The sequence below is a fragment of a genome, unplaced genomic scaffold (genome assembly GCF_019419815.1).
Source record: "Pyrus x bretschneideri cultivar Hongxiangsu unplaced genomic scaffold, Pyrus_bretschneideri_v1 Contig7, whole genome shotgun sequence".
Lineage (NCBI taxonomy): Eukaryota > Viridiplantae > Streptophyta > Magnoliopsida > Rosales > Rosaceae > Pyrus > Pyrus x bretschneideri.
This window is the reverse complement of record NW_025999809.1, coordinates 8,740,021-8,766,355: the sequence shown is the minus strand read 5'-3', so window position 1 is coordinate 8,766,355 and position 26,335 is coordinate 8,740,021. Positions and strand designations below refer to the sequence as shown.

The following is a 26,335-nucleotide window of genomic DNA, read 5'->3' as shown; positions in this document are numbered from 1 at the left end:
CCCCCCCCCACCCCAAAAACACACCAAACAACAAAAAAAACAAAAGATTTTGATGAATTTCAATTTTCTCAATTCTTTGATGATGTACTCCACCCCCTATCCTAATGCCATATCATTATCATGTCACCACCACCATCTTACCATGACCATCTCCTTCATCCCCACCGCTATCATTGTCACCGTTGCTGCCGCACCGTCATTGCCATGAGCATCATCTCCACCATTACTATGAATCATCACTGACACCACCATCATCATGACCGCTACCTCTATCATCATAACCACCTCATCACCACCAGCCTCATCCCTACTCCTCTATCGCCCCAACACAACAATCACCACGCCTCCTTTCGCAGCACCTTGCCAACAATCACCATGTGACATTTTCACCACCTTCATTGCCGCCGCCACCACCTCCTAGGATCACTTTGTGATGGTCACGATCAGATAATTTCAATAATGAAAAGTTAAAAATAATAATGCTTGCAAATAAATTGGGCATAAAAAATCCATGAGAATCCACATGATGTAAAAAAATTATGCGCATTGAAATATCTAGAATTATACAAAAGGCTATCATTTTACTCTTGCTTTTTCTAAAAAGTATATCATTAGAATATGGAATTTTATGGTATTTATAATGGTAAAAGTCTACTAAATTCTGTCTTTCACTTTAAAAACTCAACAAAAGTTCATATAAATATAAATACATTACACCCTTTAGAACTGAAAATAAAATAATTGTCAAATGACCCCTAAATAATTATATACTTATCAATCCAAAACACAGAGACAAGCTGCTGACCTACTATTATACTTCATTAGTAAGTTAGGAGAAAATGGAGGAAAAGGAAAAAAAAGCAAGCAGATAATGTGGTAAAGTTTAACTCAATGTAATATGAGACTTTCTTCACAGCCCAAGCCTGGCTAGTAGATAATGTGGTAAAATTTGGGGGCTCCAATTTTGGAACTTTGCCACTACTTGGAACTTGCCTATTCTGATTTTGTAATTTGGCCAATGATCATTTGGGACTTTCACTAAGTCTCTACTCGATGTGAAGAAATGTTCCACACGTGTGCTTTACTTCACTCAAAATGCGTTTTGCACGTGTTAAGTTTGAAATTCCACTACGTAAGGAGGTGTACGAGAATGTGAAAAAATGTACGATGTATGTCAAAAAGCTAATATACTTTACAAGACTTTATAAGGAGTTTGGTTAGTCCCCTCACTAACTGCTTTTGAAGTGGAACCTCAATCTCATCTACTAGTTTACTTTGTCAAAAGAAGACCCAAACTCGAACCTCATAAAACGATGGTCGGTTTAGATACCTAGAAACTTTGCTAGAATTTCAATTGGTACCAAAAATTCAGGTGAAAAAAAAGAAAAGAAAAAAAGAACAAACATAATTGAAAACTTGAAACATCAAAACTGAAAGTTTATTCATGTTCTAACAAAATTACATTGGAAATTAAAACTTACTTCTCTACTACAACGAAGACTTCTATTTCGTGTTCTAAGCGAAATTACATCAAATTGAACACTTATTATCCAGTACAACACATTTTCGAAGTAACAAAGGTTACATCAAGTTCCAACTTGGGTTTTAAGCTTGGCAACGATCCAGCTAGAAACCAAGCACATCAGTTACTGCTCATATTCCCCATGCACACATATTTAACCTGCGATGCAGCATTGAGAATTGCCTTAATATTACATAGATTATCGTTCGTAGGGGAGTTTTGTAAGTAGTGCCTAATTATCTTGTCTATAAGATAGGTGCGAACGGACATTTTGCAACATTTGAACCTACTGAGGCATCGGGACATTTTGATATGTTTTGTTAACTATAATCAAAGGGGTATATTCAGTAAACTTACTTCCAAATATTCATCCATCCCATACTTGGAACCTTCTCGTCCAAGACCAGATTGTTTGACACCTCCAAAGGGAGCCACCTTCGTTGATACAGATAATCTCATAAATAAAGCAATAATTAGAAAAGAAAATGCTGGTGGATGTAGGTTTGGGACCCACCTCTGTCGAAATTAGGCCTTCATTGACACCAAGTAGTCCATATTCAAGTGCTTCAGAGACACGCCACGAACGTTGAATGCTATTTGTAAATATGTAAGCAGCTAACCCTGTAAATGTATGCGAGAGAATGTGTACATGAGCAGGAGGATAGAATTTTGAATGAAAAAGTTCACCAGGTTCTCTAGGGACTAATGAAGGATGAGGTATCAAAGTATGAAAAGGATGCTCGAAAAAAGAACCTGCGTTGGTGTCATTAGCAATGCGGATAGCCTCCTCCTCAGTTTTGAAACGCAGAAGGGGTGCCACAGGCCCAAATACTTCCTCTCTGAACCAAGATAAAATGTTCTGAGCGCATATAATCGACTAAATAACAGAAGCCAATAGTTGCTGAGCACAACTACATAAAAATTTTCAGATCCCAAAGCAACCTTGCTATCATCTTACCAGAGTAACCATTGTTAAGCTTCACTAGTTTAAATAAAAAAATCCTAATAATTTGATAATGGAATTCAAATAGTGTTAATATATCATATACCATTTTTCCAAGTATTTACCTTGATATTAGCATATCACTCTTGACATCTCTGAGAACTGTAGGCTCATAAAAAGTCATTCCAAGGCTATGCCTCTTGGCTCCAAGAACAACTTGTGCTCCCTTCAAAAGATTAATCGTCAAAGAATTTGAGTCATTACTGTTTCAATGAAAAGTTTCATTTGTTTTATGTCCTTAAGTAGTAGAATAAGTGAGACAACGCAAAAAAAAAAGTGGGATATCAACAAAACAGTAAAGAGGAAGATAAATGGCAGTCCACGTTTCATCCAACTGATTTTAGTTCCAACCAACTTGAATGCCGCAACAAAGTCACATTTACATTTGTTCTCCAAGGTTTAATATTCTTAAGGCGCTAAAATGTAGAAAACTAACCTTTGATAAAGCATCTTGAACAAATGATTCGACCTGTAATGTGAATTTCCAAAGTGATATTCAGAAATGCATAAGATTGAAGGGAAGATGTCATACATCATTACTAATGGAATACTAATTTGAAAAAGAAAAGCAAACCTTTTGTACTGCTGCTTCATTTATTAAAGGGCCCTGCAAAGAAACAAAAACAATAGGTTAAACCATGGTTACATAGTGGTGATTCCAAGCATAAGCCCTGGAAACCAAAAAGGCGATCACGATAGATGCATGAGTGACTACCTGGACCACACCTTCACTGAAGCCATCCCCAACTTGCAGATTCTGGACAGCTTTCACAAAAGCATCCATAAATTTCTCATAGATACCTGAACAGATAAACACTTAGTTACAAACGAGCACTATACATTTTGAGTCGAGTCCTAAATTGCACGAAAAGCTCAGTAAGGAAGAACCAAAATCAGAACATAAACTTCAGGCAAAATCTGGATTTGTTCAGACAGGAACGAGAGCTTTAAGTATTAAAATAAGAATCAACAGATGTAACTTCAAAACCACCCACTCTAGTGTGCATACAAAATCTTGTTTTTTAGAAGAAAGAAAGAACTATCCAAAAGAAGCCCAACACCGCCCCCCGCGCCCCACCACCCCCCCCCCCCCCGAGCCCGCGCACGGGGCATAATACTGCAATACTTGAAAATAATAAGGATACAAGAGTTTAAAACTCCAAAATAAAATGGTGTTGAAATGACTAGGGAGTAGGGAGCATGTATTGTAACGACGACTTTCAAGAATTAGCAGGCCTCACTATCACAAATCTTATACAGGCCATTTGAAAGCAGCTGGTGCTTAATGGACACCTGAATTTCCAATTAGTCTCAGAATATATACATGAGGGAGCATTCACTCGACTAGAAAGTAATACAAACTGAATAGCAACATGATTTCAAAATGCATAAAGTTTGTAACTTATTAGTCAAATGTGTTCCCATCCTTACCTTCCTGTACGATAATCCTGTTTGCACAAACACATGTCTGTCCACTATTACGGAACTTTGCTGCAAGCTGCAAAAAAAAAAAAAAAAAAAAAATTTGCATGATTAGAATATTTTTGTAGCTAACTTCGGGAACCTGAAATGAGAACACATTTCCTGCTACAGAGCTAAAAAAACTTGAAACTACAACATTTTCCAGACACTTTATATTCAAGAAAACATTACTGTGCACGATTGATGCTCTAATTCTTCGGAATCAATAACCAAATAGAAACCAAACTATCATATTGGATGCATATATTATTTCCGTATCAAGTTATTGAACGGAGACACAATTAAAATAGGTGCAACAGTCAATAAATCAGCACATATATAATATGAAAACAACACAGTTACAATGCATTTAGACAGTTTTACTCACAGTTCCTTTTACTGCTACATCCAGGTCGGCATCATCAAAGACTATGCAAGGTGCATTGCCACCAAGTTCAAGAGATACCTAAAATAATCAAGAAACAAAAACAATTAACCACATGATGATTCCTCAACTGCACGGACCATCAACTTCTTTCCAAAACTCTATATCCAATAGACTATATCTTTACCTTTTTAACAGTCCCAGCTGCACCAGCCATCAACTTCTTTCCAACTGCTGTTGAGCCTGTGAAAGCGATCTTTCTTACCTGAATAAGTTGTATAATGCAAGAATGGTTAGTGTTTTATATTTCTATAGCCATATACCTCCACAGGAAAATTGCATTATTGTATTACAAATGAAAGGACCGGCTTATGTATGAACTATATACCTGTGGACTTGCAAGTAAAGCATCCCCAATTTCAGAAGCATTCCCCATAACCACGTTCACCACACCCTACATCACCAAGGGTAAACACCATTAGAAACACAAGAGGCATTAAAATTCAACTGGGATGACTGATGACCATATCAAAGTTTGGGAAACCAAATGTTCTTTATACAAGATGTAAAGTCAACAAGGAGCTACAACACATGTTTCAATGAACATGGTATCATGCATCAAGACTTTTCTTTCTAAAAAATTTCAATATTCAACACTGAGAGTGAGATGTAGAATCCTAAAAGCCAATCAATGGTTCAACTGAATCTGCAAACAGATATTTGGTCTCAACTATTCTTTTCTTTGGAAGAGTGAAGATGGAAACACATTTTGTGGTCATGAAAGGAATAGTCTTTACCAAAATCAAATAGTCTTTACCAAAATCAAATCAAACATTCATAAAACTATAATTATCAAAACATAAACACTAAGCACTAACCAAGAAATTAAGACACAGTTCCAGCACTTAACAACAATACACATGACAATCTATATTACAAGTCAAGCTTGAGGGTAAGAAATATTAACCAGAATGAGTATTAAAACAGATTCTGGGTAAGGAACATTACCTGCAACTCCAAGGCCAAAAGAAAACATCGTACACTATCCTTAATACTAAGTGTAAATGTGTGTGGATGTGTGTGCATGTAAGAAACATACCGGTGGTATTCCAGCTTGAAGGGCGAGCTCAGCTGCTGCTAAAGCTGTGAGGGGAGTATATTCAGATGGTTTTATGACTACTGTGCAGCCACATGCAAGAGCAGGACCAACCTTAAACAAGTGAGCAGTAGAATATGAGATGTTTTTAATGCTAGTCATGCACTAAAAAATATTGGAATGCTTGAAGTCTGCACAATTCAAAAATACTCAAAATACCTTGCGGGTAATCATAGCCAGTGGGAAGTTCCAGGGAGTAACTGCACCAACAACACCTACAGGCTGCAAATTAAAATTTAATAAGAGGTCAACAAATAAAAACAAACGTAAATCCAGCCCCCTGCCTTCCACCCAAAAAGAAGGCCAAACAGCCTCTGTTGGTCTATTTTATGCTATGGGTTTGAAGAGTTTTTGCTGATGTACTTGTATGTTTGAACAGCAAGTTTAACATAAACAGAAATGTACCTCTTGTGTCTTTCTTTTTCTATTTAATTTTTCAGCAAACCACTGAGATATTCATTTTGAGTAATTCTATAGGACATCAGAACACAGTGAAGAGCTAGTTCTCATTTGGAGTAATTATATAGGACATCAGAACATAATGATTCATAATAAATCACCTGCTTCAGAACAAACAACCGTCGATCAGCAAGAGTAGCAGGAATTATATCACCATATACACGTTTTGCCTCCTCAGCATAGAACTCAATAAACGCAGCCCCGTAGTTCACCTGTAATATCCAATTTGTATTACATGTTGATGATGATGAACGAAAGTACAATGCAGAGCTTGCTTAAATTCCTTAAACAAAAATCGGAAATAAGATACCTCACCAATTGCTTCTTTTAGAGGTTTCCCTTGCTCCAAGGTAATGAGTTGTCCAAGCTCTTCTTTGTGGGATATTATCAGATCATACCTTGAAGGTTGCGGAGGAATATGAAATACAAGATTCAGGATCAAATGAAAGTTCTACAACAAACAGATATAGAATCACAGAACAGCAAATATACCATTTCCTTAGATATTTGCTCCTTTCAGAAGCAGTGAGGTTGCTCCAAGCTACACTCAGAAAGTTTAGATATTTAAATCAGTAAAAGAAATTTTTTACAACCTCAAGCTATGTTAAATATGACGCCTTCTATATTTATGGTGAACACATAAGCATCATTAGCTCAGTTATAGAAAGTATGCTAAATGCCGAAGACAGATTTCTTCAAGAGTCTAATGCAATCACAAATTCACTTATGGATCAGTTCCCATACAACTAAATGCACCATAGGCTGAAGATATTGCATCATTTGTCTCCTTTTGACCCATGCATGGAACAGTTGTTATAACTTCGCCGGTTGCTGGGTTGTGAACCTGCATAATAGGATATAGATGCAATATTTGAAACATTCAGAACCAGGTAACATTTATCAAGTTAATGTAAAGATCATCCAAAGGCATAGGCACCAGGGCAAACAAAGAGATTTTTTGTACATACCTTTATAGTGTTCCCATCGTATGCATCAGACCATCTCCCCCCAATAAGGCCCTGGCTACGTAATAGACCAGCACCATTAAGCTGAGAAACGAAGCTTTTCGCGTCCATGCTAATCTGATAACAAAATCCCACATTCAAACTTTGATATAATTATATACGCACAAAAAAAAAAAAAAAAAAAAAAAACCAACTTCAAGGTAGACAATTCTAAAAATAAATTGTATAAAGTGAAATCTGATCATGCTACAATTTCTTGAATATAAAGAAGAACAATACTAAAAACAAGAAAAAGATTGAAAATGCAAGGGGCATAAGCATAGTATATCAGCATTTTGTGGTTCCAATATAAATTGGAAAGCTCCTTCAACAGCCCAAATCCTTAGCAACATCCATTTTTCAATCTAACCCATTGTCACACAGACCAATTTCGACCATAAAACATAGCAATCAAATGGGGATACAGAAAAAAGCCAGAAACTTTAAATTAAAACAAAAAAACCCAGAAATTTACCTAAAGAATATTTCTCATAGAACATTGAGGCAATTGCCAACCTGATCATCCTCAATCAAATTGATATTCAATATCCAACAAAAGCCAACTCAAATCTAATCAAACCTAACGTATACACATGCTTGATCATACTATACAAGCATAGAGAGAGAGAGAAAGAGTCACTTACGGTGCTGCTTGCTCACAGTTCAGAATGTGAGGGTGTTGCAGCTGCTGGGCAATATAAATACAGAGCGAGAGAGTGGGGGGGGACAAATGACAAACAGGTGGTGGGTTACCTGGCGAGAGAGGGGAGCTGGGGCGTGCATGTAAGGCAAATGTGAGAGGAGCTTAAAGGATCGACCTGCCATGGATGACGCTCTGAAGGTCATGTCTGATTCAAATTTCTGTCTTTTTACTCCTTTTCTGCTGCTTCTAGGAACCTCACCGCTCTCGTGTTTTTTCGATTGTTGCAGCTCACTGCTCTCACTGAAACTCGCACTGCCTTTGTGACTGCAATTTTGACAATTGGGGCGGTCTCCCTGGAGAGGATGTTGTTTTAGAGTGTCAGCATTTCGGGCTGTTTGGCTACGAGCTCATTCATTTTCTGGTTTGAGGTTTGATTCTTGATCACTGTTGTGCTTCATTTGGTAAATCTTAGGTCATCTCCAACTAAAGTTCTCTGACCCTACAAGAAATTAATATTTTAATAAATAGTGCAGTGATATATTTTTTACCATTTCCAACCGAGAGGCAAGAGGACCATAGGCCAAACATAGCCCTATGAAAAAAAAACAATCTCCAACTAAGGGTCAAATGATCGCCAAACATAATTTATTATTTTAATTGAATTACTAAGGTTACTTAAATTAAATTATCTCAATAATTTTATGTTATGGATTTTCAATATATTTCATGTTGTTAAATGTTTTAAAAAATGTTGTGTAAGTTTCATGTTGTTAATTTTTTTTTTTTTATGTTGGTTAATGTTACTTAATGTTATTTAATGTTGTTTAATATTGTTTAATGTTGTTTCATGTTACTTAATGTTATTTAATGTTGTTTAATGACTTAGGAAGTTATAGCAAAAAAAATAGAATTTTTAATTTTTTTGTAAAAAAAAAACTATAAAAAAAAAATCAAATATGACATCATCATGTGGCCCCGCCCCGGCTAACTGGTTGGCTGGGTTGGGCCAGCCGGTTGGCCCTTTGGCCTTTTTTGTCTAGTGGGGCCCACAAGCCCTTTGGCCTAGCCCTCGGTTGGAGATGGTTTTCGGACTATTTTCAGCCTTCTAGCTTTCTGGACCCTTCGATTAGAGATGGCATTATGTTTCAATGGCTGATGTGGGGTACAATACAATCATCAAAGAGAGATATTTTTCAATGTGTCGAGAATATGAGGCGGTATGACACTTGTTATTATACAAGGTGGGTGAAATGTTTTTTTTCTTTTTTTCAAGTGTCCTTCCACTTGTATAATAACATATGACGTATGACGTATGTGTTCGTATTTCAATTACACTGCAAAATCTCTTCATGAAAGCACACCTCTTTTTTTAACATTATTAGGTGGGACATGAATTAGTCACAAACTTATTATTTATGAGATTCGAACTTAAAGTAAAGAGAAATATCAATAGAGAGTAATACTAAGTGACATAACACCTCTTTGGGGGAGGGGTTGGACCATCTCACAATGATCTAGCAATAATGTGGTTCAAATTCGCCTTTGATGAGAATCAAATCTAAGATCTCTCACTTACAAGTAAAGAAGAATATCACTAGACCGTAGTACTAAATGGTGACATAACACTTCTTAGATTTGTAATTGTGCGTATAATTAACACAATGGCATTTGTAGGGACAATAGTTGTGCTTACCACTAGGCCTGGCAAATGAGTTGCGTTTGTTGTGTTTCATGTCATTTTTTTGTAACACCTATTATCTTAATGGGTCATTAACAGATCAGGTCAGTTTACCCAACAGGTAAAATGACCTGACAAGTTAAGAAAAATATTTTTTTTTCCCTAAATTTGCACATACCACAGTGCCACATAAATATTACTTCAAAACATAAAATCACATTTGTCATTAAGTACATCTACACTCCAAAACAAGAGCCTAATAAAAAAAACACCAATACACTACTACTCTACTACAAAATATCAAATGTGCAAGGATATGCAAAATGAATGAGTTTTTCTTTCAAAGTTGTGAAGCCTTTCTCAGAAGTTAAAACATTGCCAATGAAATTCAAAACTTGCTTTTTATTCCTTTAACAAAATTCTTCAATTTTCCTCAATCATCATGGGAAATTGTATTTGAACTTTGACTTGGTATATTGCCTTCAAGAGTTATGTTGATGATGATTTTAGTAAGGTTTTCCACATCATAACTCTCTTCCACATAAACTAAGTATAGAAAAACAACATTATAAACCATTCTAATTATGAGAAGTTTACCAAAATAATTAAGAAAATAAATAATATAATTATTATAGTATTTTTAGGGGTATAAAATTATTAAATTAATATTTTGCTTATTGTGTATCAGGTAACCCACCTGTATGGCTAAACCAACCCGTTATTTTAATAAGTGTTTATCAGGTTACCTGATAACAACCTGATTCGTTATCGTGTCGACTTGATAACATGTTAATTTTGTGTCGTTTTGTTTCGGGTTAATAGGTTGTGTCAGAAATTACCATACCTACCTACCACGGTTCATCCACTTGTGAGGACCGTCACTCAAATAACATGTTATACTTGAACGAGGAAAGTACATGAATAGGAAGTAAAATGAATGTAAATGAGATAGACTATTTGCCTAATCAATTGAATTCTTAATTTTTAGGTATAGGATTCCGAATTCTAATTTGCGATCACATTTATTTTGTATTGCTAGTAAATGTTAGACGACAAGAATTAGAATCATTTTGATATTCATGTGTTAGTACGCGTAGAAATTTTTTGAATGAGGATTAATCTTAATGCTCGTTCCAAATATCTATATATGCAACTAGATCTTGTTACATAGTCTTTTCTCAATTTCACCATTTTCATGTCTACATAGTCTTTTCTCAATTTCACCATTTTCATGTCTTTGATTGGAGGTGGCAAATCAACTTATTTGATACCTATTAAGATCAATTTAGTTTGATTTTACTTTACATCATTATCACCTACCAATCTCACATCTATATTGTAGTGATATCAAATTAAACGGATCTTAACAGATATTCAATAACAATCGAATAAGTTGATTTGCCACTTATATCTCTGATTACCTATTCCTTTCTAAACAAAGATGTTTAAGAAAATAAAAATTTGAACACATGGACAGAAAATTTGTCATATCCCCGCCCGGGGCGAATCACTACCCGGGCCTGCTCCACCACCGTAGCACAATATTGTCCGCTTTGGGCTTACCATTCCCTCACGATTTTGTTTTTGGGAACTCACGAGCAACTTCCCAGTGGGTCACCCATCCTGGGATTGCTCTAGCTTCCTTCTCGCTTAACTTCGGAGTTCCTACGGAACCCGAAGCCAGTGAGCTCCTAAAAGACCTCGTGCTAGGTAAGGATGGGAATATACATTTAAGGATCAGTCCCCTGGGCGATGTGGGATGTTACAAAATTTGACTTAATCAATATGTTATTATGTATTGAAAGGGAGAAATTTTTCTTATTTACTATTTTAGCTTCTCAAAGTTAATTCTAACTCAAAGTATGTTTTAATTGATTTTGGAATTACAAGTCACCAAGTTTTGGCAATGTAGTTAGATGGGAGAACAACTCACATAATATAGATACACCAGTTACATGACGTTCTGTGCCAATAAAGTGAAAATATATGGACAAAAAACTTACACATATCGTTATTATATTACATGGAAAGTCACCGTTACCGTATTGCTTTGTTATATAAGTCATTTTCAATTAGATAGATATCAATGAAGATAATATAAAATAAAACTCAAGAGATTTGAGCAAGGAAAACGGACATTGATGACCTAACCATCTATTTTTTTTTCTTGTAAAACCGAGGATACTTTGGGATACCAATAAATTTTAGGATCCTTCCAAGTTTAACGGTTGATGTGGTGTTTGATGAAGTGTGAATTGTACTTTAATGAGGACATTTCAAATAATGATTTTTTTTTTTGGTAAAAAACATTTCGTATAATGCTGTTGAGAGTATACATCGCGTTAAAGATTTGAAATTTTGGAGCTATGCGTTAGTTTTGAAAGAGAGTTTATTAGTATAATTAGAACACAATGCGGTGCACATTATTTATAATATGAGAATTTTTGATATACTTGAAACTTAGGCGGTATATAACATATTATAACACGAGTTTTTTAGTATATTTGAAAAGCTAAGCGCTACATAATATATTACATAAAAATAAAAGAGTTAACTAAGTATCAGATTGACCAAATTGAACAAATGATAGGTCAAGAACATGTTCTTCATTGGGAATTGAAGAGGGGAGAACGGGCAGGCATCGGACGATTAATTTCTATTTCTCGTTATCGTGGAATTCGTCATAAAGATGGATCGCCCTTATGCGGTCAACAAACTCATACTAATGCTATAACTTCTATTCAAACAATTTATGTACACACAGAGCGGAGGATTTGACAAATCCTGCTCCAGCCACGACATTTGCACATTTAGATGCTACTACCGTACTATCAAGGGGATTAGCTGCCAAGAGTATCTATCCATCAGTAGATCATTCAAATTCAACATTAATTATGATCCAACCTCATATCGTCGGTGAAGAACATTATAAAATTGCGCAAAGGGTTAAAGAAACTTTACATAACATATTATAACACAAGAGATTTTTTAGTATATTCGAAATACTTAGAGCTAATATATTATAAGAAATATCGTAAATTTTTTTTATAATGATGAGCAGTCATGTTTGACCAGCCTTGTCAAATATTAAGTGGTTGCCAATTTAAGTATTCATGCGTTACCGAAATTTCTGGCAGGCTTAGAGACTCATCCAGTGCTTATGTGTTGGGGCTAGGTTTACGAGTTCCTTCATTAGTTTCATGCTGGCATGTTGATCATCAGGTGCACCAATCCATGCATGCAGCAATGATCCACCATGAAGAACTGAACTTGATCACGAAAACTGGATTGGAACATGAAGACTGGTATTTTTGTAGATTTAAAAGATTATAGTATTTTGAATAGTAAATGAAAGATTGTAGTATAAGAAAAAGAAATTGTCCAATAAGAACAAAAAAAGACTTAAATAATATAACTCTAGGCACTATATGAAGAAAACAACATTTTGGGATTGGCAGCAATCTCTCCTTGGTCTCCTTTTTCTTTTCCATTTCGTGTTGCTTTTCTAGTTATGATCGCTCTCTCGTTGTGGCGAGAAGAGTTTTCGTAATTGTGGTTGTTTTCTTGCTTTATTGAGGATAGCCTCTGTGGCGTCTAGGACTCATGGGTCACACTCAGATCTTGAACAACGACTTTTGTTTAGAATTATGGTTGGTTTTTTGTTTTGGTTTGTCCACATGACAAATGGATATGACAAGGATGCTCGACATTTGTTGGAGGTTTTCATAGCAGTGCTTCTTTGCTGGCGACTGCAAGATCATCAAATGGTCGTGTGGTCTCTTTCTCTTGATGTGGTTACGGTGTTCTGTAACTTGAAAGGTTGTTTATCTTTCGTGTTTGTTAGTTGAGGAATTGTATTGTATTCACGACAAATTTATAATTGTGAATTTGTGTGATGTTCTTTTGGCAACCTTTTGGTTACATTTGGTATGCATATCTTATGTACGTTTTTGTGGTTTCTTAATAAATTTTTATTGCCTAGAAAATTTCTATTTAAAGATTAAGGTTATAATAAAGGGATTGACTACAATACATACATATATTTAATACAATCATCATTTGATAGTCGTATATATAATTCATGTGAATATATCATGTGAATATATAATTCAATCATCATTTCAACGTTGAGACAATAATTGTACTATAAAATATAAAACAAAATTGTCTGACTCCGATCTTCCCTTTATTATATCACCAGTTTACAAAAACATAAATAATAAATTGAGCAAAAAAAGACTATATATTCTCACCAAACTATTGATATTATATAATATGGTCCATAGCATATAGGTTAAGATCCTACTTATTTGTTAAATATTTTTTTCATGAAAATTGTCACCCAAAACTCCTTCCACATACGACTTTCTTTAACCTCACAAGAATTACTTTACCAAAAAAAAAAAACCTCGCAAGAATTAAAAAAAAGACATAAAACAAGATAAAAATGCCCAAACTCCAATCATCTGCATTACTTGTTCTCCATTTTCTTTGTAGGGACCATTTTTATCTTTTTACCTGTTACCATATATGTTTGTAAAAAATTCGATACTTAACTGTACACTAATAATGTAACTATCTTATTATTTGCAACAACGTACATAAATATTTCAGTTGTATATGACGTTTTAACATAATAACAAAAAATAATCATGTTTGTGCATCCTAATGCAGGTTCTATCCTCGTCGATTCTTCTTTCCCTACTAATTAAGAATGGCAAACGTGGTTGAGTAGGGACGGGGAAGTGCCCTCATTCCCTTGACTCCGATTATGTTATGCCCCCATAACTATGTATTTTAATCGTGGATTCTCCACCCATGTCTTTGCAAAGGATAGTACCTCTGTCACATCCCGTCCCGGGGTGGATCACTTCCCAGCCCCGCTCCACCACCGTAGCACGATATTGTCCGCTTTGGGCTTACCATTCCCTCACAGTTTTGTTTTTGGGAACTCACGAGCAACTTCCCAATGGGTCACCCATCATGGGATTGCTCTAGCCCCCTTCTCGCTTAACTTCGGAGTTCCTACGGAACCCGAAGCCAGTGAGCTCCCAAAAAGCCTCGTGCTAGGTAGGGATGGGGAAATACATATAAGGATCATTCCCCTAGGCGATGTGGGATCTTACAATCCACCCCCCTTAGGGGCCCGACGTCCTCGTTGGTACACCACGGCGATGGTTAGACTCTGATACCAAATTGTCACATCCCGACCCGGGACAGATCACTTCCGGGCCCGTTCCACCACCGTAGCACGATATTGTCCGCTTTGGGCTTACCATTCCCTCACGGTTTTATTTTTGGGAACTCACAAGTAACTTCCCAGTGGGTCACTCATCATGGGATTGCTCTAGCCCCCTTCTCGCTTAACTTCAGAGTTCCTACGGAACCTGAAGCCAGTGAGCTCCCAAAAGACCTCGTGCTAGGTAGGGATGGGGAAATACATCTAAGGATCACTCCCCTGGCGCGATTTGGGATCTTACAACCTCTAAACTCACACTCGTCAACCCATATATTATGAAACCACGAGTTGGTGATTCAGTGGTAAATGACGAATTGCGAGGCTTCCTTCAAATTAAAACCTATAGGTCTTGGGTTCGAAAACTGCTGTTGGTGTGGAAGCCAGAATTGTGGCTAGGGGAGAGTGAAATACCTCAGTAAGTCTTCTTGGCCCCCAGAATAGATGGATAACCGTAACTTGCTACCAATTGTTCCCATTTTAAAAAAAAAATTAAAAAAAAACCCACATATCATGAAAATTTTATTTAATTAGTCAACTACTATATGTAAATAAAAAAAGCTACGAAAAATAATTACCTTTAAAAAAAGTTTCACTCAATTGTGTTGCTTTAGCATAGTTGCGTGTGCTTGGTGTGGGTTCAATTCCCATTGATCCTTATTCCTTTAACAACTAGTAATTTAACTCACTAATGCTATTATTTATCCAAAAAAAAAAAACCTCTAATTCATTGAATTTTTATCCTTCCATGTAATAGCATAGAAACATCCAATCGGGTTGGGGTCGGGTTAGGAGATGGTAATACCATCATCGCTCAATATGTGGCTCGGGTCTTTAATAAAATCCCCAAATTGCCCCATTACGGACAAGCAACCACGGGAAACCAAACCGATGGATTTTTTTTGTCATCCAACTAATAACTAACTATTTAACTTACTAACGTTACCGATTGACTGAAAAAGACATTTCAACCATATTTTATTTCAATTTTCTTCAATGAACAAATTATAGTAAATAAAAAAAAATAGAGCAAAAAGAAAAATCAAATTGAAAAAATTGGACACCGAGTCTAACCGTATAATCGCATTGGACTGGTTCGATACTTGAATGGTTTTTGTTTCTCTCTCAGAAATTTCTTATTCTTCTTTCTTCTACACGGAGAGAGAGAAGAGAGAGAGGATCGCCGGCCACCTTGCAGAGAGGGAAAGAAAGGAGACGCTTTCTTCCACATCCCTCTCTCTAAAAAAGTCAATACAAAATCCCCAATTCCTCAATTCCTCAAAACCCACCACCACCACCCCCATTTCCAATTAAACCCCCTCCCCCCACCCACACCAAAGAAAAAAAAAAAAAATCCGTTCGTCTCTTTGATCATCGCATACAATTCGAATCCATAGGTCGAGTGGGTTTTTCTTAATTTTCGGAAAAGAAAAAGAATTTAAAATCTCTGCTGCGGAAGACAGGGTTCGTCTCCGATGAGTTCCAATACGGCGCCGTCTAGCTCAGGAGGCGCCGGATCTGCGGATGCAACGTCTACCAGGAGGCATTCCAAGCGACCCAAATGTGATTTCCTTCCCAAGTCCTAAGCTTTTGTATTAATTTTAGGTTTTTAGTTCATTTCAGAAATACCCAGATGGTAGATTTTCAATTATCTGAATTTTATTTTTTCAAAATTTAAATGATTTAAATTACATGATGTGCTTCTCGTACATGATCCTGGCCGATAAATATTTTCTGAGTTAGGTTTAGAAATTTAGAAGTCAATTATATATCGGAGAGAATTTATTAAATTCTTAGAGTGAATTTTCAACCTAGGCTGCTTTCATCAATTCGAAATCAGGACTAAGAAGACTGGGTTTATGAAGATCGACGCGAATAACTTTCGTGGCTTGACAGTAATATTATAAGATTTGGGAGCATTAGGAAACTTCTATGCATATGGCATCTGGTGGGTTAGCTTTGATGATGGATAGTTAGGGGTCCATACCACTCATATTACTCGTACTATAATCGATTTATATAAGGCACACGGAAACTAAAGTTGGAATTCTTTCTGTAACTCTGTTCTTGGGTACCTATGTGAAAGACTTGTCTATGGTTATAAAAGGGTATCTAATGTTTACTGTCGGAGAGGTACAATGTGGCTGATATGATAATATTTTGCAAAATAGATGGATGTGCCACATACATAGTGAGTGATTTCAGCCAAGTGTGAAGTTTGTGATTACGTAATCTAAGATGCTGATATGTAGAGGAAGCTTTTCCGTTGTTTTTCCCTTCCTTCACTTGATAAATTGTAGGACTAGGTGGGCATGGACAAAGCTGGCTTTATGTCTTCACGTTGCATTTTGTATGATTCTCAGTAACTTTTATATCAATCGTAAACTAAAGATGTTATAAACTTGATCTTTTCAGATTCAAGATTTACTCAGCAGGAACTTCCAGCATGCAAGCCAATTCTCACGCCACGATGGGTAAGTTTTATAGTGTTTGTATTAGATATCTCCTTAGTCATCCACCTTTGCATGCTAGATTTTTAGCAGAACTCTCATCTTATCTCTTTGTGCATTTGTGCGGTGCACGCTTGTTCATGCAGGTGATCTCAGCATTCATGCTCGTAAGCATTGTCTTCATTCCCATCGGAGTTGTTTCCCTCTTTGCTTCTCGAGATGTATGGCTGAGTTAAACCCAATTCTCTGCATAATTTGTTTGTTCTTTTCTAGTCCTACATGTAGATTGATCAGGAAAATGTTTCTGTCAGGTTGTTGAAATTATTGATCGGTATGAGACTGCTTGTATACCAACACCCGCTAGAGATGATAAGGTCAGGTTCATACAAGGGCCTGGAGTTAAAACATGTAACAGAACTCTAAAGGTAAGGTTCTCCTTGTTTTTTAATCATCAAGAGATTTTAGTTGCCACATTTGTGATTAATACTTATTTTTGGTGGTGGTTGCAATCCTTGTCGAGCTACCAAGGTATCTCTAGGAACTATGCAGCATCATGTGCATTTAGATAATATTTTTAATTATGACTGAGAACTTAATCCCCATGGCCACTGATGGATAGTTTTTCCTGCGTGAAGGTATCAAAGCATATGAAGCAGCCTATATATGTATATTACCAGCTTGACAATTTTTACCAGAATCATCGCAGGTATGTCTCCTGCCTTGGCCATAATCCTCCATTTATGTTTAATATGGTTGATGCAAAAACCTTTATGTGGAAAGTTAATGAAAGGGGTGGGTCAAGTTATGGCAAGGCCAAAATTTTATCATAGCTATGTTGGAGCCTTGATATTTTCTGGCCATATATGGACAGAGCAGTAGGTAGACCAGGTTCCATGGAAGCTCTTACAGCAGATAATGAAATATGGTCCAAAGAACAGCACCCCTCTGAGATCATGTCTGGCGTCCTGATTATCTTGTACAAAATAACAAAAATAAAAAGCTTAGTCAATCACGAGAATCTTAGTAGTATACACTTTATGTAAATCCATGTGATGTTGCAGCATAATTTGGTTTAAGGCATGCACACCAGTTCTTTGAAGAGTTTTTTCATGTACACAGTACACTACTCACTTCTACTACCGCCAGCAATTTTTGTTCTTGAATAGTTTCACTGTGCGACTAGCTTGGATCTTCCTGGTAGATTGTCGCTACAATTGGTTTTGTGTGAAATATTTATTATCAAGTCTGAGATCTCCTTTTTCCATTATATATAAATAATATTATCCAGCCTGACTACGGTTTTCTACTTGTCAGATATGTTAAGAGTCGAAGTGATCAACAGTTGAAAGATCCAAAGTCTCAGAGTGAAATAGATGCTTGTAAGCCTGAAGATAAAGCAAATGGTCTACCTATAGTACCTTGTGGTCTTATTGCTTGGAGTTTGTTCAACGACACCTATAGTTTTTCCCGCAATAGCCAGCCGTTGACGGTGAACAAGAAGGATATCTCGTGGAAGAGTGATAGGGAGCACAAGTTTGGCAAAAATGTCTTTCCAAAGAACTTTCAGAATGGAACTCTTAAAGGTGGCGCGTCTCTGAATATCTCTAAACCAGTAAGCATTTTGCCCCTGGTCATCTCTAGTTTTGTAAGTGTTATGGTTGCTCTTAGGCATCTTTGATGACACTGAAACCCTATAAAATGTTTTTTGTTTACTGTCAGAAATAGGGAAAAGTGTCTTGTATTGTCCTAAAGGTTATTTTTGTGCTGAAAAGTTTTATTTTAACTGTTGGGTTAGCAAACTGTTTTCTCAAGGAGGCAAGTGGTTAACCAGGTCAATATTTTTTGTTTAACAGTTAAGTGAGCAAGAGGACCTTATTGTTTGGATGAGAACTGCTGCACTACCGACATTTAGAAAGCTGTATGGAAAGATAGAGGTGGATCTGGAAGAAAATGATACGATAGAAGTGACACTGGAGAACAATTACAACACATACAGTTTTAATGGAAAGAAGAAGCTCGTGCTCTCGACCACCAGTTGGATTGGTGGCAGGAATGACTTCCTTGGCATTGCTTATCTCACTGTTGGAGGGTTGTGCTTCTTTCTAGCCATGGCTTTCACGGTTGTGTATCTTGTTAAGCCAAGGTAAACTCCTAAACCAATTGCCCCGCCTATGTTTATCATGCAAGGAATATTAAATGCTATCAACAGTAGCCTTACATGAACTCTCCTCTTTGTGGAATTATCTCTTGTATTATTGTCTGAACGGTCTTTCAAGATGCATAAGAACCAGCTAAAGAAACCCTGTAGATTACTTCATGTCGAGCTAGTTATTAGGGTAGATGCGATTTTTCAAAATAGAAAGATGTGGCATATTTTCTCCTTACCCGCTTGTTGTCTCAAGTAACACTCTTTGTTGGCAGCTTAAAGATGTTTGTTTGCATGCTATGGACCAACTTTCCCTTGTGATTCTTAAGTTCAGTCCAATTTTGCTCTGCTTTATGGCTGGTGTACTATTAGTACGTCTTGCCTTTTCTTTTCTTAACTTTGATGTTACTGGCCTTGATTTTCCAGCACAGCCTCCAATTTCGTAATATGTAGACACACACGCACTCATCCACATTAAATCTACAGCTTTGGCGAATATGAACTTTCCCCATATTATACGTTGACAGATGACGACGTGTTAACCGTACCATCCATGTTAATCGAACAGACTGTTTCGCAGTGATCAACTTTGTCAATGCCTAGATAATTTTGTCCAGGGTTGTATGTGATGTGGCCGCTATTTCTAAATGTTTCCACGTATTTGTTTTTTGATAGTAAACAGTTTAATGTTGTGATATGATCACCAATGATCCTTTCTCTTCTTTCAGGCAACTTGGAGACCCATCGTATTTGTCGTGGAACAGAAATCCGGGAGGTCACTAAGGCGAGTAGAACCGCCGATGTCGACGGACTGGCTTAAGCGTTTCCGAATGACCGATTTTAATTATATGTAAATTAGTGTTTTCAGTGTGAGCAGTACATATAACTTTGAAAATAATTTTGTGTCATTTGGAGTTTTCTTTCGTTAATTTTTTTTCGCAATCTCTTTCGAGAGTGACTGAATGAACGCGTCCATGTATAATTCCACGAATATTGAATACATCTAAAGTCATGTCCATTGATCGATCGCTTTGTATATGCGTTGTTCAAAAATATGATTGGGTTTTTGCTTGTGTTCTAATATAAGTGATTGTCATCTTCAAAGGACCCTCAGAAGGACGTTAGAAAGGTATTTGCCTTCTGGGTAGGATGGGTCAATGGGATGATCGCATGCCGCTCCGGCGTCCCGTAGAACGGTTATTTTTCTCCCTGCCGCTGATGCTGCACCCTATACAAAGAAATCAAAACAAATTGAGAAGGATGAAGAGAGGTTCATCAAATCAAATATTAGCAAGTCACTCGTTTTTGTAACAGCAGATGATTCCAGCCAAATTATATGCCATTTTAAAAATGAGAAGCGATTTTAGTTCTATCCTTTTCTTCCCGTGCACTTGCAGAAACAAGAGGAGTGTAGGAGAAAACGGGAGCTTGAACACAAAATCTAATTCGTTTTGGCTGAAAAAACAATTTTCGGAACCTCACTTCAAGACTGGATTGTATATGCTTTCTTTGGTTTCAGATACTGAACGAGTAATCTTCTTTATACATATGAGGCTCCTACGCCAGCGAAAATCGGTGTTCATAGAATTTCATGAGATTAATAACCTCTACTGTATTTATGGGTGTCAAACATTTAGTGAAGGCACCGTGCAACAGAAAATTGAAATTACCTGAAGAATACGCAAGAACATCCCACTTTGCGTCATAGCCCCCGAACATGAACAAGTCATGAGAAGACCACCTCTCTTTGTCAGTTGCATTGCCAATGAATTTAAATTTCTATACATGCCTGATGCATTTTGTAAAACCTGGATTCAAAATGATCCAATAAGAAGCGGTAGCCAAGATTCACAAACGAATCGCCTATGGTCAGGTAGTTGAAGTAAGAAGTCATATACGGGGGAACAAGCAATGCACTCATATTTGTACTGAAACAACTCGAATACATGCTACAGAAAGTAACAAATGCATTTAACTGAATAGTACCTTCTTTCGGGGTGCTAGTTTAGGAGGATCTAAAATGACAATATCCCATGATTCGTTCCTAGAAAGAGCACCCTTCATAAACTCACTTGCATCTTCTTTCAAAAATGTTATTCTCTGTGGATTAATGTTGTTAAGAACAACATTTTCTTTGGCTAGCTCAATCGCAGGCAATGATGAATCGACACCTGACGGAATACAGGAATGATTAGAAACTCATCTAGCTTTGAACATGCAATCTTAAGATGTCCCGCGAAGATGAATATATATCATCTAATTCTAGACGTCCTTTTGAACAAAAGTCTCACAAAATGACTATGTCACTGGTATTATAATGATTACTCCACGGCGTCATATGCATATTCTATAAGCAGGATGACCAAACAACAACAGTGGGATATAATCTAGCCTCCACCGTACAGTAAGGATCGAACCTAGCCAATTTCAATGAAGTTCTTATAGAAAGACAGGTTCTAAATTCCAATTATTCATACCCATGACATTTGCAGCACCCCCTCGTGCAGCATTTAGAGCAAAACCACCACTGTAGCAGAACATATCAAGAACTTTCTGGCCGTCTGAAATTGTTGATATGAATTGGCGGTTTTCACGCTGATCCGCATAAAACCCTGTCTTCTGTCCCTCAAGTGAAATGGAATAAAAGATCCCGTTTTCCATAACCTAAATAATTGCAACATGGCATTAAATATTCACATGCAACAGACCTCATATAGCATGAAACAAAAAGTATAAAATATGCTGTAACATTTTGTGGGATATCCTACCTTTGTTCTTTGAGGACAGGTAGTTGGATCCCTTTCCTTGTAATTTGACACATCCAATCCTTCTTCTTTTAAAACTTCCAAAGATGGTCTCCAGTTTACATAATTAACTTCGTCAATTCTCCTAATACAGGCCTCTACTTCTGCTTTGTACTTCTCAACCCAAGCAGCAGACGATGCTACTACTGCTACATCTCCAAATATATCAACTATTAATCCTGACAATCTGTGGTAAAAAAGTGACATTGACCTGAAATTAGTGATCTAGTATGTCCACAGACAATTCCATGTAATGTAGACAACCGGTGAAAATAGCAATGGATCCACAAAATAGTGTTGCCACTAGTTACACTAAACATTTCAGATTAAATGATACAAATCCGACATGTTTCATTTACCCTAATTTAATTACAATTTAAAGGGTTCTTACCAAAAGATAACTAATTTCTTTCAAACCTAACATGCATACCACATAACATCCACACATTCTCAACCCCCGGAGGAGCTGAATTATCACTGGTACGTTGAATAATTAAGTGCGTCTTTAGTTCTTTACACATGCATATATAGATTTGGCCTTTCTAACAAAAGACAAGGGGAGAATCTTCATTCATACTCAATTACAAAACACCGACAGAAATCTCAATTTACCACTCAAGGTCATGTACCTGTCTGCTTCACTATTGACAAGACGGAATGCATTTGTAGTAACTGATGGAAGTCCCAAACTCTTACGTAGTTCTATAGCTTCATTAATTCTTGTCTCAAGCAGTTTCTCCATGTTCAATGCACATGACAAATCCCTGTTTCATAAAGGTTATCAATTTGAACATCCCTGTGACTGTAATGATAAATCAGAACTAGAAAGGACTCGTAGAAATAGTACTACCTTGTTGCTTCCTCTTCGAGTTGCATCAGCCGAACACTGAACATGGAGACTGAATTGTACATGCCCCATCCTATTGGTTTTTCTGCCCCATCAGCTACCAGCACAATGTCTCCAGTCCTAGGAGGTGGTCTACCAATTATTCTATCAACTGCTCCACTGTAGACCATTGGGCTGCCATCCTTAAATAATTGGGTCTTCCCCTTTTTCAGTACAACCCTCGCAAGACCTACCAAGGCCAGCCCAATCACAAAAATGTTTAAGAAATTTTAAGAAATTAATCAATGGATAGAACACTCCCCAAGAAAAGCATGAATATCTAGCACCAAAGTAAAGCTTAAGAGAAACAAATGAATGTTTGATTGAGTTACAAACTTCTAAGGAAACCAAACATCTTTGGCTGCCTCTAGCCTAGACCCTAGAATGGCTACAAGATATTGTTCTACAACGAAAATAGAGCTTCAAGATTCAAAAGAAACCGGAGCCTGATCATCGCTCTCCACACATCAAATTATCATCATCATCATCTATTGGCTATACATGGTAGAGTTGTCATCTTGAAAGGTGAAGAAGTTTATCTACCCCCTTTTATCTCTTTTACTCTTTCAACTTTTGGGGTAGGCATGAGATTGCAATGGAAAATGAAAAGAAAGAAATGAACATGAATGCAACCATTAAATTTTCATTACATGTCAAAGCAATCCCCTCCTCCCCCTCCCCGCAAACCATCAAAAGAAAAGGATTGCACAATCACCAAGAATCAAGACCCGTTTATCGAATACCATTTCCTGCATTTTAGCAGTCTAAAGGAATTACTTGCAATTGGTCATCAGATAATCTTCTAGTTCTAGCTGCAAAAGGAAATATAGTTTTCGTATCAATCTCCATTAAATAGCAAACCGAAAAAGAATCTCTACGACAAACGAATTTCAGCAGCATTTGGAAATCGGGTCTGGTGATTGAGCAAAAGTAATAGAATTTGAAGGCTAGGCAGGCATTTTCACAATCTGTCAAATTGGATTTGCTTCAGCAACCACATTATCAAGTAAAGAGACATTCACATGGTTTTGAGCTTGACTCACAAACACACACGCACACACACACACACACACAAACAAAGCTTTCTTCTTGCATATTGCTTCTCATTGCCCATCATCCATTACTTAGATACAATACACAGTTTCAAACACACACTTCAACTTTAACAAATTGGTAGCTCTCCAGATTAAGGATTTGGTCACTCGAGATTGTATTCAGTTGACACCCGTCTTGTAATCGTTTTGCAATCTTGTTTTCTTATCAATGAATTATCGCTGTTATTCGGTTGAAAAAAAAAAGAAATTGGTAGCTTTGTTTCTATTGAGAAAGCCATTAGTGACAGACCCAGTACCCAAAAGTAGAGAGAGAGAGAGAGAGAGAGAGAGAGAGAGGCAGACCTTTGGGGTGAATAGAAGCAAGTTCGTGAAGGGTGGAGGTGGTGCATGGTAAAGAAGTAGCAGACAGAGACTTTATGAGGCGGGCCGGAAGAAGATGCTGCATATTTTTCAGCAGCTCAGAGAAGAGCAGTCTCAAAACTCAAGGATTTATCTTCACATTTTCCATTAGCCAAAGTAGGGTGTTTACCGGTTTCACCATACCCGAGATTACCCGGTTTGCATCACATGGATCGGGTCATAGTCCATCAATTATTTTTGTTTTATTATAGCAATGGATCGGTTTCGTTCTCTCTCCCTCAGTATCGCTTAATTGGAAGGATTATTAACGCTTTTTATTCCGTCGTAGTGCAGTCTCATTACAGTCACATACCACACATTGCCACATAAATATTACTTCAAAACATTAAAACATTTCTCGTTCAAGTACTATATCTACACTCAAAAATAAAAGCCTAATAAAAAAATAATACATACACTACTAATCTATTACAAATATTAAATGTGCAAGGATAAAGAGTTTTTGTTTTTAAGATTGTAAGTCTTTCTCAAAAGTTTACACCTCCATTTACAAAATCTTCAATTTACATCGATCATCATGAAATTGTATTGGAACTTTGGCTTGATCTATTGCCTTCAAGAGTTATGTTGAAGATGTTTTCAGTAAGGTTTTCCACGTTAGAACTCTCTTCTGCATAAACTAAGTATAGAAAAACCAAACATTAAAAATCATTCAAATTATGAAAAGTTTACCAAAATAATTATGAAAAGAAATAAAATAATAATATTATACCATATAAAAATATATTACCTCCTTTTCCAAATAGCCAATCTCGTGTGCACAACAAAGCTTGAACTGTTTCTGGTAACAATGAACTACGATACTGATCTAGTACTCTACCCCCAATACTAAATGCAAATTCTGATGCAACAATTGAAATGGGAGTCATTAACACATCTCGTGTTAATTGAGAAAGTATCGGATAATGAAAACGCTCCATTTGCCACCAAGAAAGAACATCTATGTCTACTTTTCTATCTATTCTTTTATCCTCCAAATACTTTTGCAATTCATTTTTTTCAATCGAACTTGAACCTTCATAATTATTATCAAAATCCTACATCATAAAAAATCATGCATCATGTCAATTTCAAATATAATTTCAACACTTATTATAGTACTAATACTACAATCTACAAATATATAAAGTAAATAAAAACAAACTTAGGTTACCTCAAAGATAACATCCACAGATTCTGTATGATGAATGGGCACTGATTTCACTGCAGTATTTTAATAAATATATATATATATAATTATGAAATGGACGGCTGAGATTTAATCTTAGCCGATCCAATGGTCATCAATTTTTAAATTTAATTTAATATATATAATTATATTATATAATTATTATAGTTTTTACTTTTTAGGGATATAAAATTGTTAAATTAATGTATATAATTATTAATAAATTAATGTATATAATAATTAATATTATAGTTGATTCATACTTTTATTAAGTATATAAATTATAACATAAGATTTTGTGATATCCACATCCATATTTTAAATTGAAGATCAAATTCATTCTTTGCATTCATATAGGGTCAAGGAGTGTAGCTGTAAAAATTCATCAAAATCAGAGTTAAAATAACCGTTAAATCTTGATTTTTTGTTTATAACCGTTGAAAAGCTTTGTCCCGTTACTTGATCTTTGAATGGTTTTTTTTTGTGATTTTTTGCTGATGTGATCTCCAAGCATATACAAACAAGTTTGACGGTTTGGATCGTTGAAATTAGTTTTGGAGAATTCGTATCCTATTAAAATGATAGATTGACTAACACTTAGAGTTTATTTATACTTTCATTAAGTATAACATAAGATTTTGTGGTATCCACTTGTGTAAATATTTTAAATTGAAGATCGAATTCATTCATTGTATTCATATAGGGTCAAGGAGTATAGCTATAAAAAATCATTAAAATCGGAGTTAAAATAACCGTTAAATCGTGATTTTTCGTTTATAACCGTTGAAAAGTTTTGTCCCGTTACTTGATCTCTGAATGTTTGTTTTTTGTGATTTTTTGCTGATGTGATCTCCAAGCA

The 26,335-nt window shown here is 36.2% G+C and overlaps 3 protein-coding genes across 4 annotated transcripts; 1 reads left to right on the top strand and 2 right to left on the bottom strand.

Annotated features, from left to right (window-relative positions):
- Nucleotides 1–1,408: 1,408 nt before the first annotated feature.
- Nucleotides 1,409–7,965, bottom strand: LOC103932632 (succinate-semialdehyde dehydrogenase, mitochondrial-like). The gene is made up of 20 exons (XM_009342264.3): nt 7,744–7,965; nt 6,955–7,068; nt 6,731–6,830; nt 6,479–6,527; nt 6,297–6,384; nt 6,088–6,198; nt 5,687–5,749; nt 5,471–5,581; nt 4,760–4,825; nt 4,559–4,636; nt 4,375–4,452; nt 3,957–4,023; nt 3,241–3,326; nt 3,100–3,132; nt 2,962–2,994; nt 2,591–2,691; nt 2,276–2,361; nt 2,037–2,143; nt 1,880–1,957; nt 1,409–1,681 (listed from the first exon to the last, which is right to left on the bottom strand). The coding sequence occupies exons 1-20, from the start codon at nt 7,834–7,836 to the stop codon at nt 1,643–1,645; spliced, it is 1,581 nt and encodes a 526-aa protein (XP_009340539.2). The 5' UTR covers nt 7,837–7,965; the 3' UTR covers nt 1,409–1,642.
- A 7,678-nt stretch (nt 7,966–15,643) lies between these two features.
- Nucleotides 15,644–20,179, top strand: LOC103932286 (ALA-interacting subunit 3). Its single transcript, XM_009341846.3, has 8 exons — nt 15,644–16,110; nt 16,963–17,021; nt 17,144–17,218; nt 17,309–17,422; nt 17,633–17,703; nt 18,312–18,609; nt 18,851–19,140; nt 19,872–20,179. The coding sequence occupies exons 1-8, from the start codon at nt 16,023–16,025 to the stop codon at nt 19,924–19,926; spliced, it is 1,050 nt and encodes a 349-aa protein (XP_009340121.2). The 5' UTR covers nt 15,644–16,022; the 3' UTR covers nt 19,927–20,179.
- Nucleotides 20,103–24,409, bottom strand: LOC103932634 (ribosomal RNA large subunit methyltransferase I). Of its 2 annotated transcripts, XM_048573834.1 has the most exons (9): nt 24,231–24,361; nt 23,549–23,645; nt 22,798–23,023; nt 22,577–22,711; nt 21,912–22,134; nt 21,621–21,807; nt 21,130–21,314; nt 20,814–20,951; nt 20,103–20,371 (listed from the first exon to the last, which is right to left on the bottom strand). In XM_048573834.1, the coding sequence occupies exons 2-9, from the start codon at nt 23,586–23,588 to the stop codon at nt 20,243–20,245; spliced, it is 1,263 nt and encodes a 420-aa protein (XP_048429791.1). In that variant the 5' UTR covers nt 23,589–23,645; nt 24,231–24,361; the 3' UTR covers nt 20,103–20,242. The 2 variants fall into 2 exon arrangements, with proteins under 2 accessions (XP_048429791.1, XP_009340541.2); XM_009342266.3 differs by lacking the exon at nt 23,549–23,645 and having other exon boundaries at nt 24,231–24,409.
- Between the last annotated feature and the right edge of the window lie 1,926 nt (nt 24,410–26,335).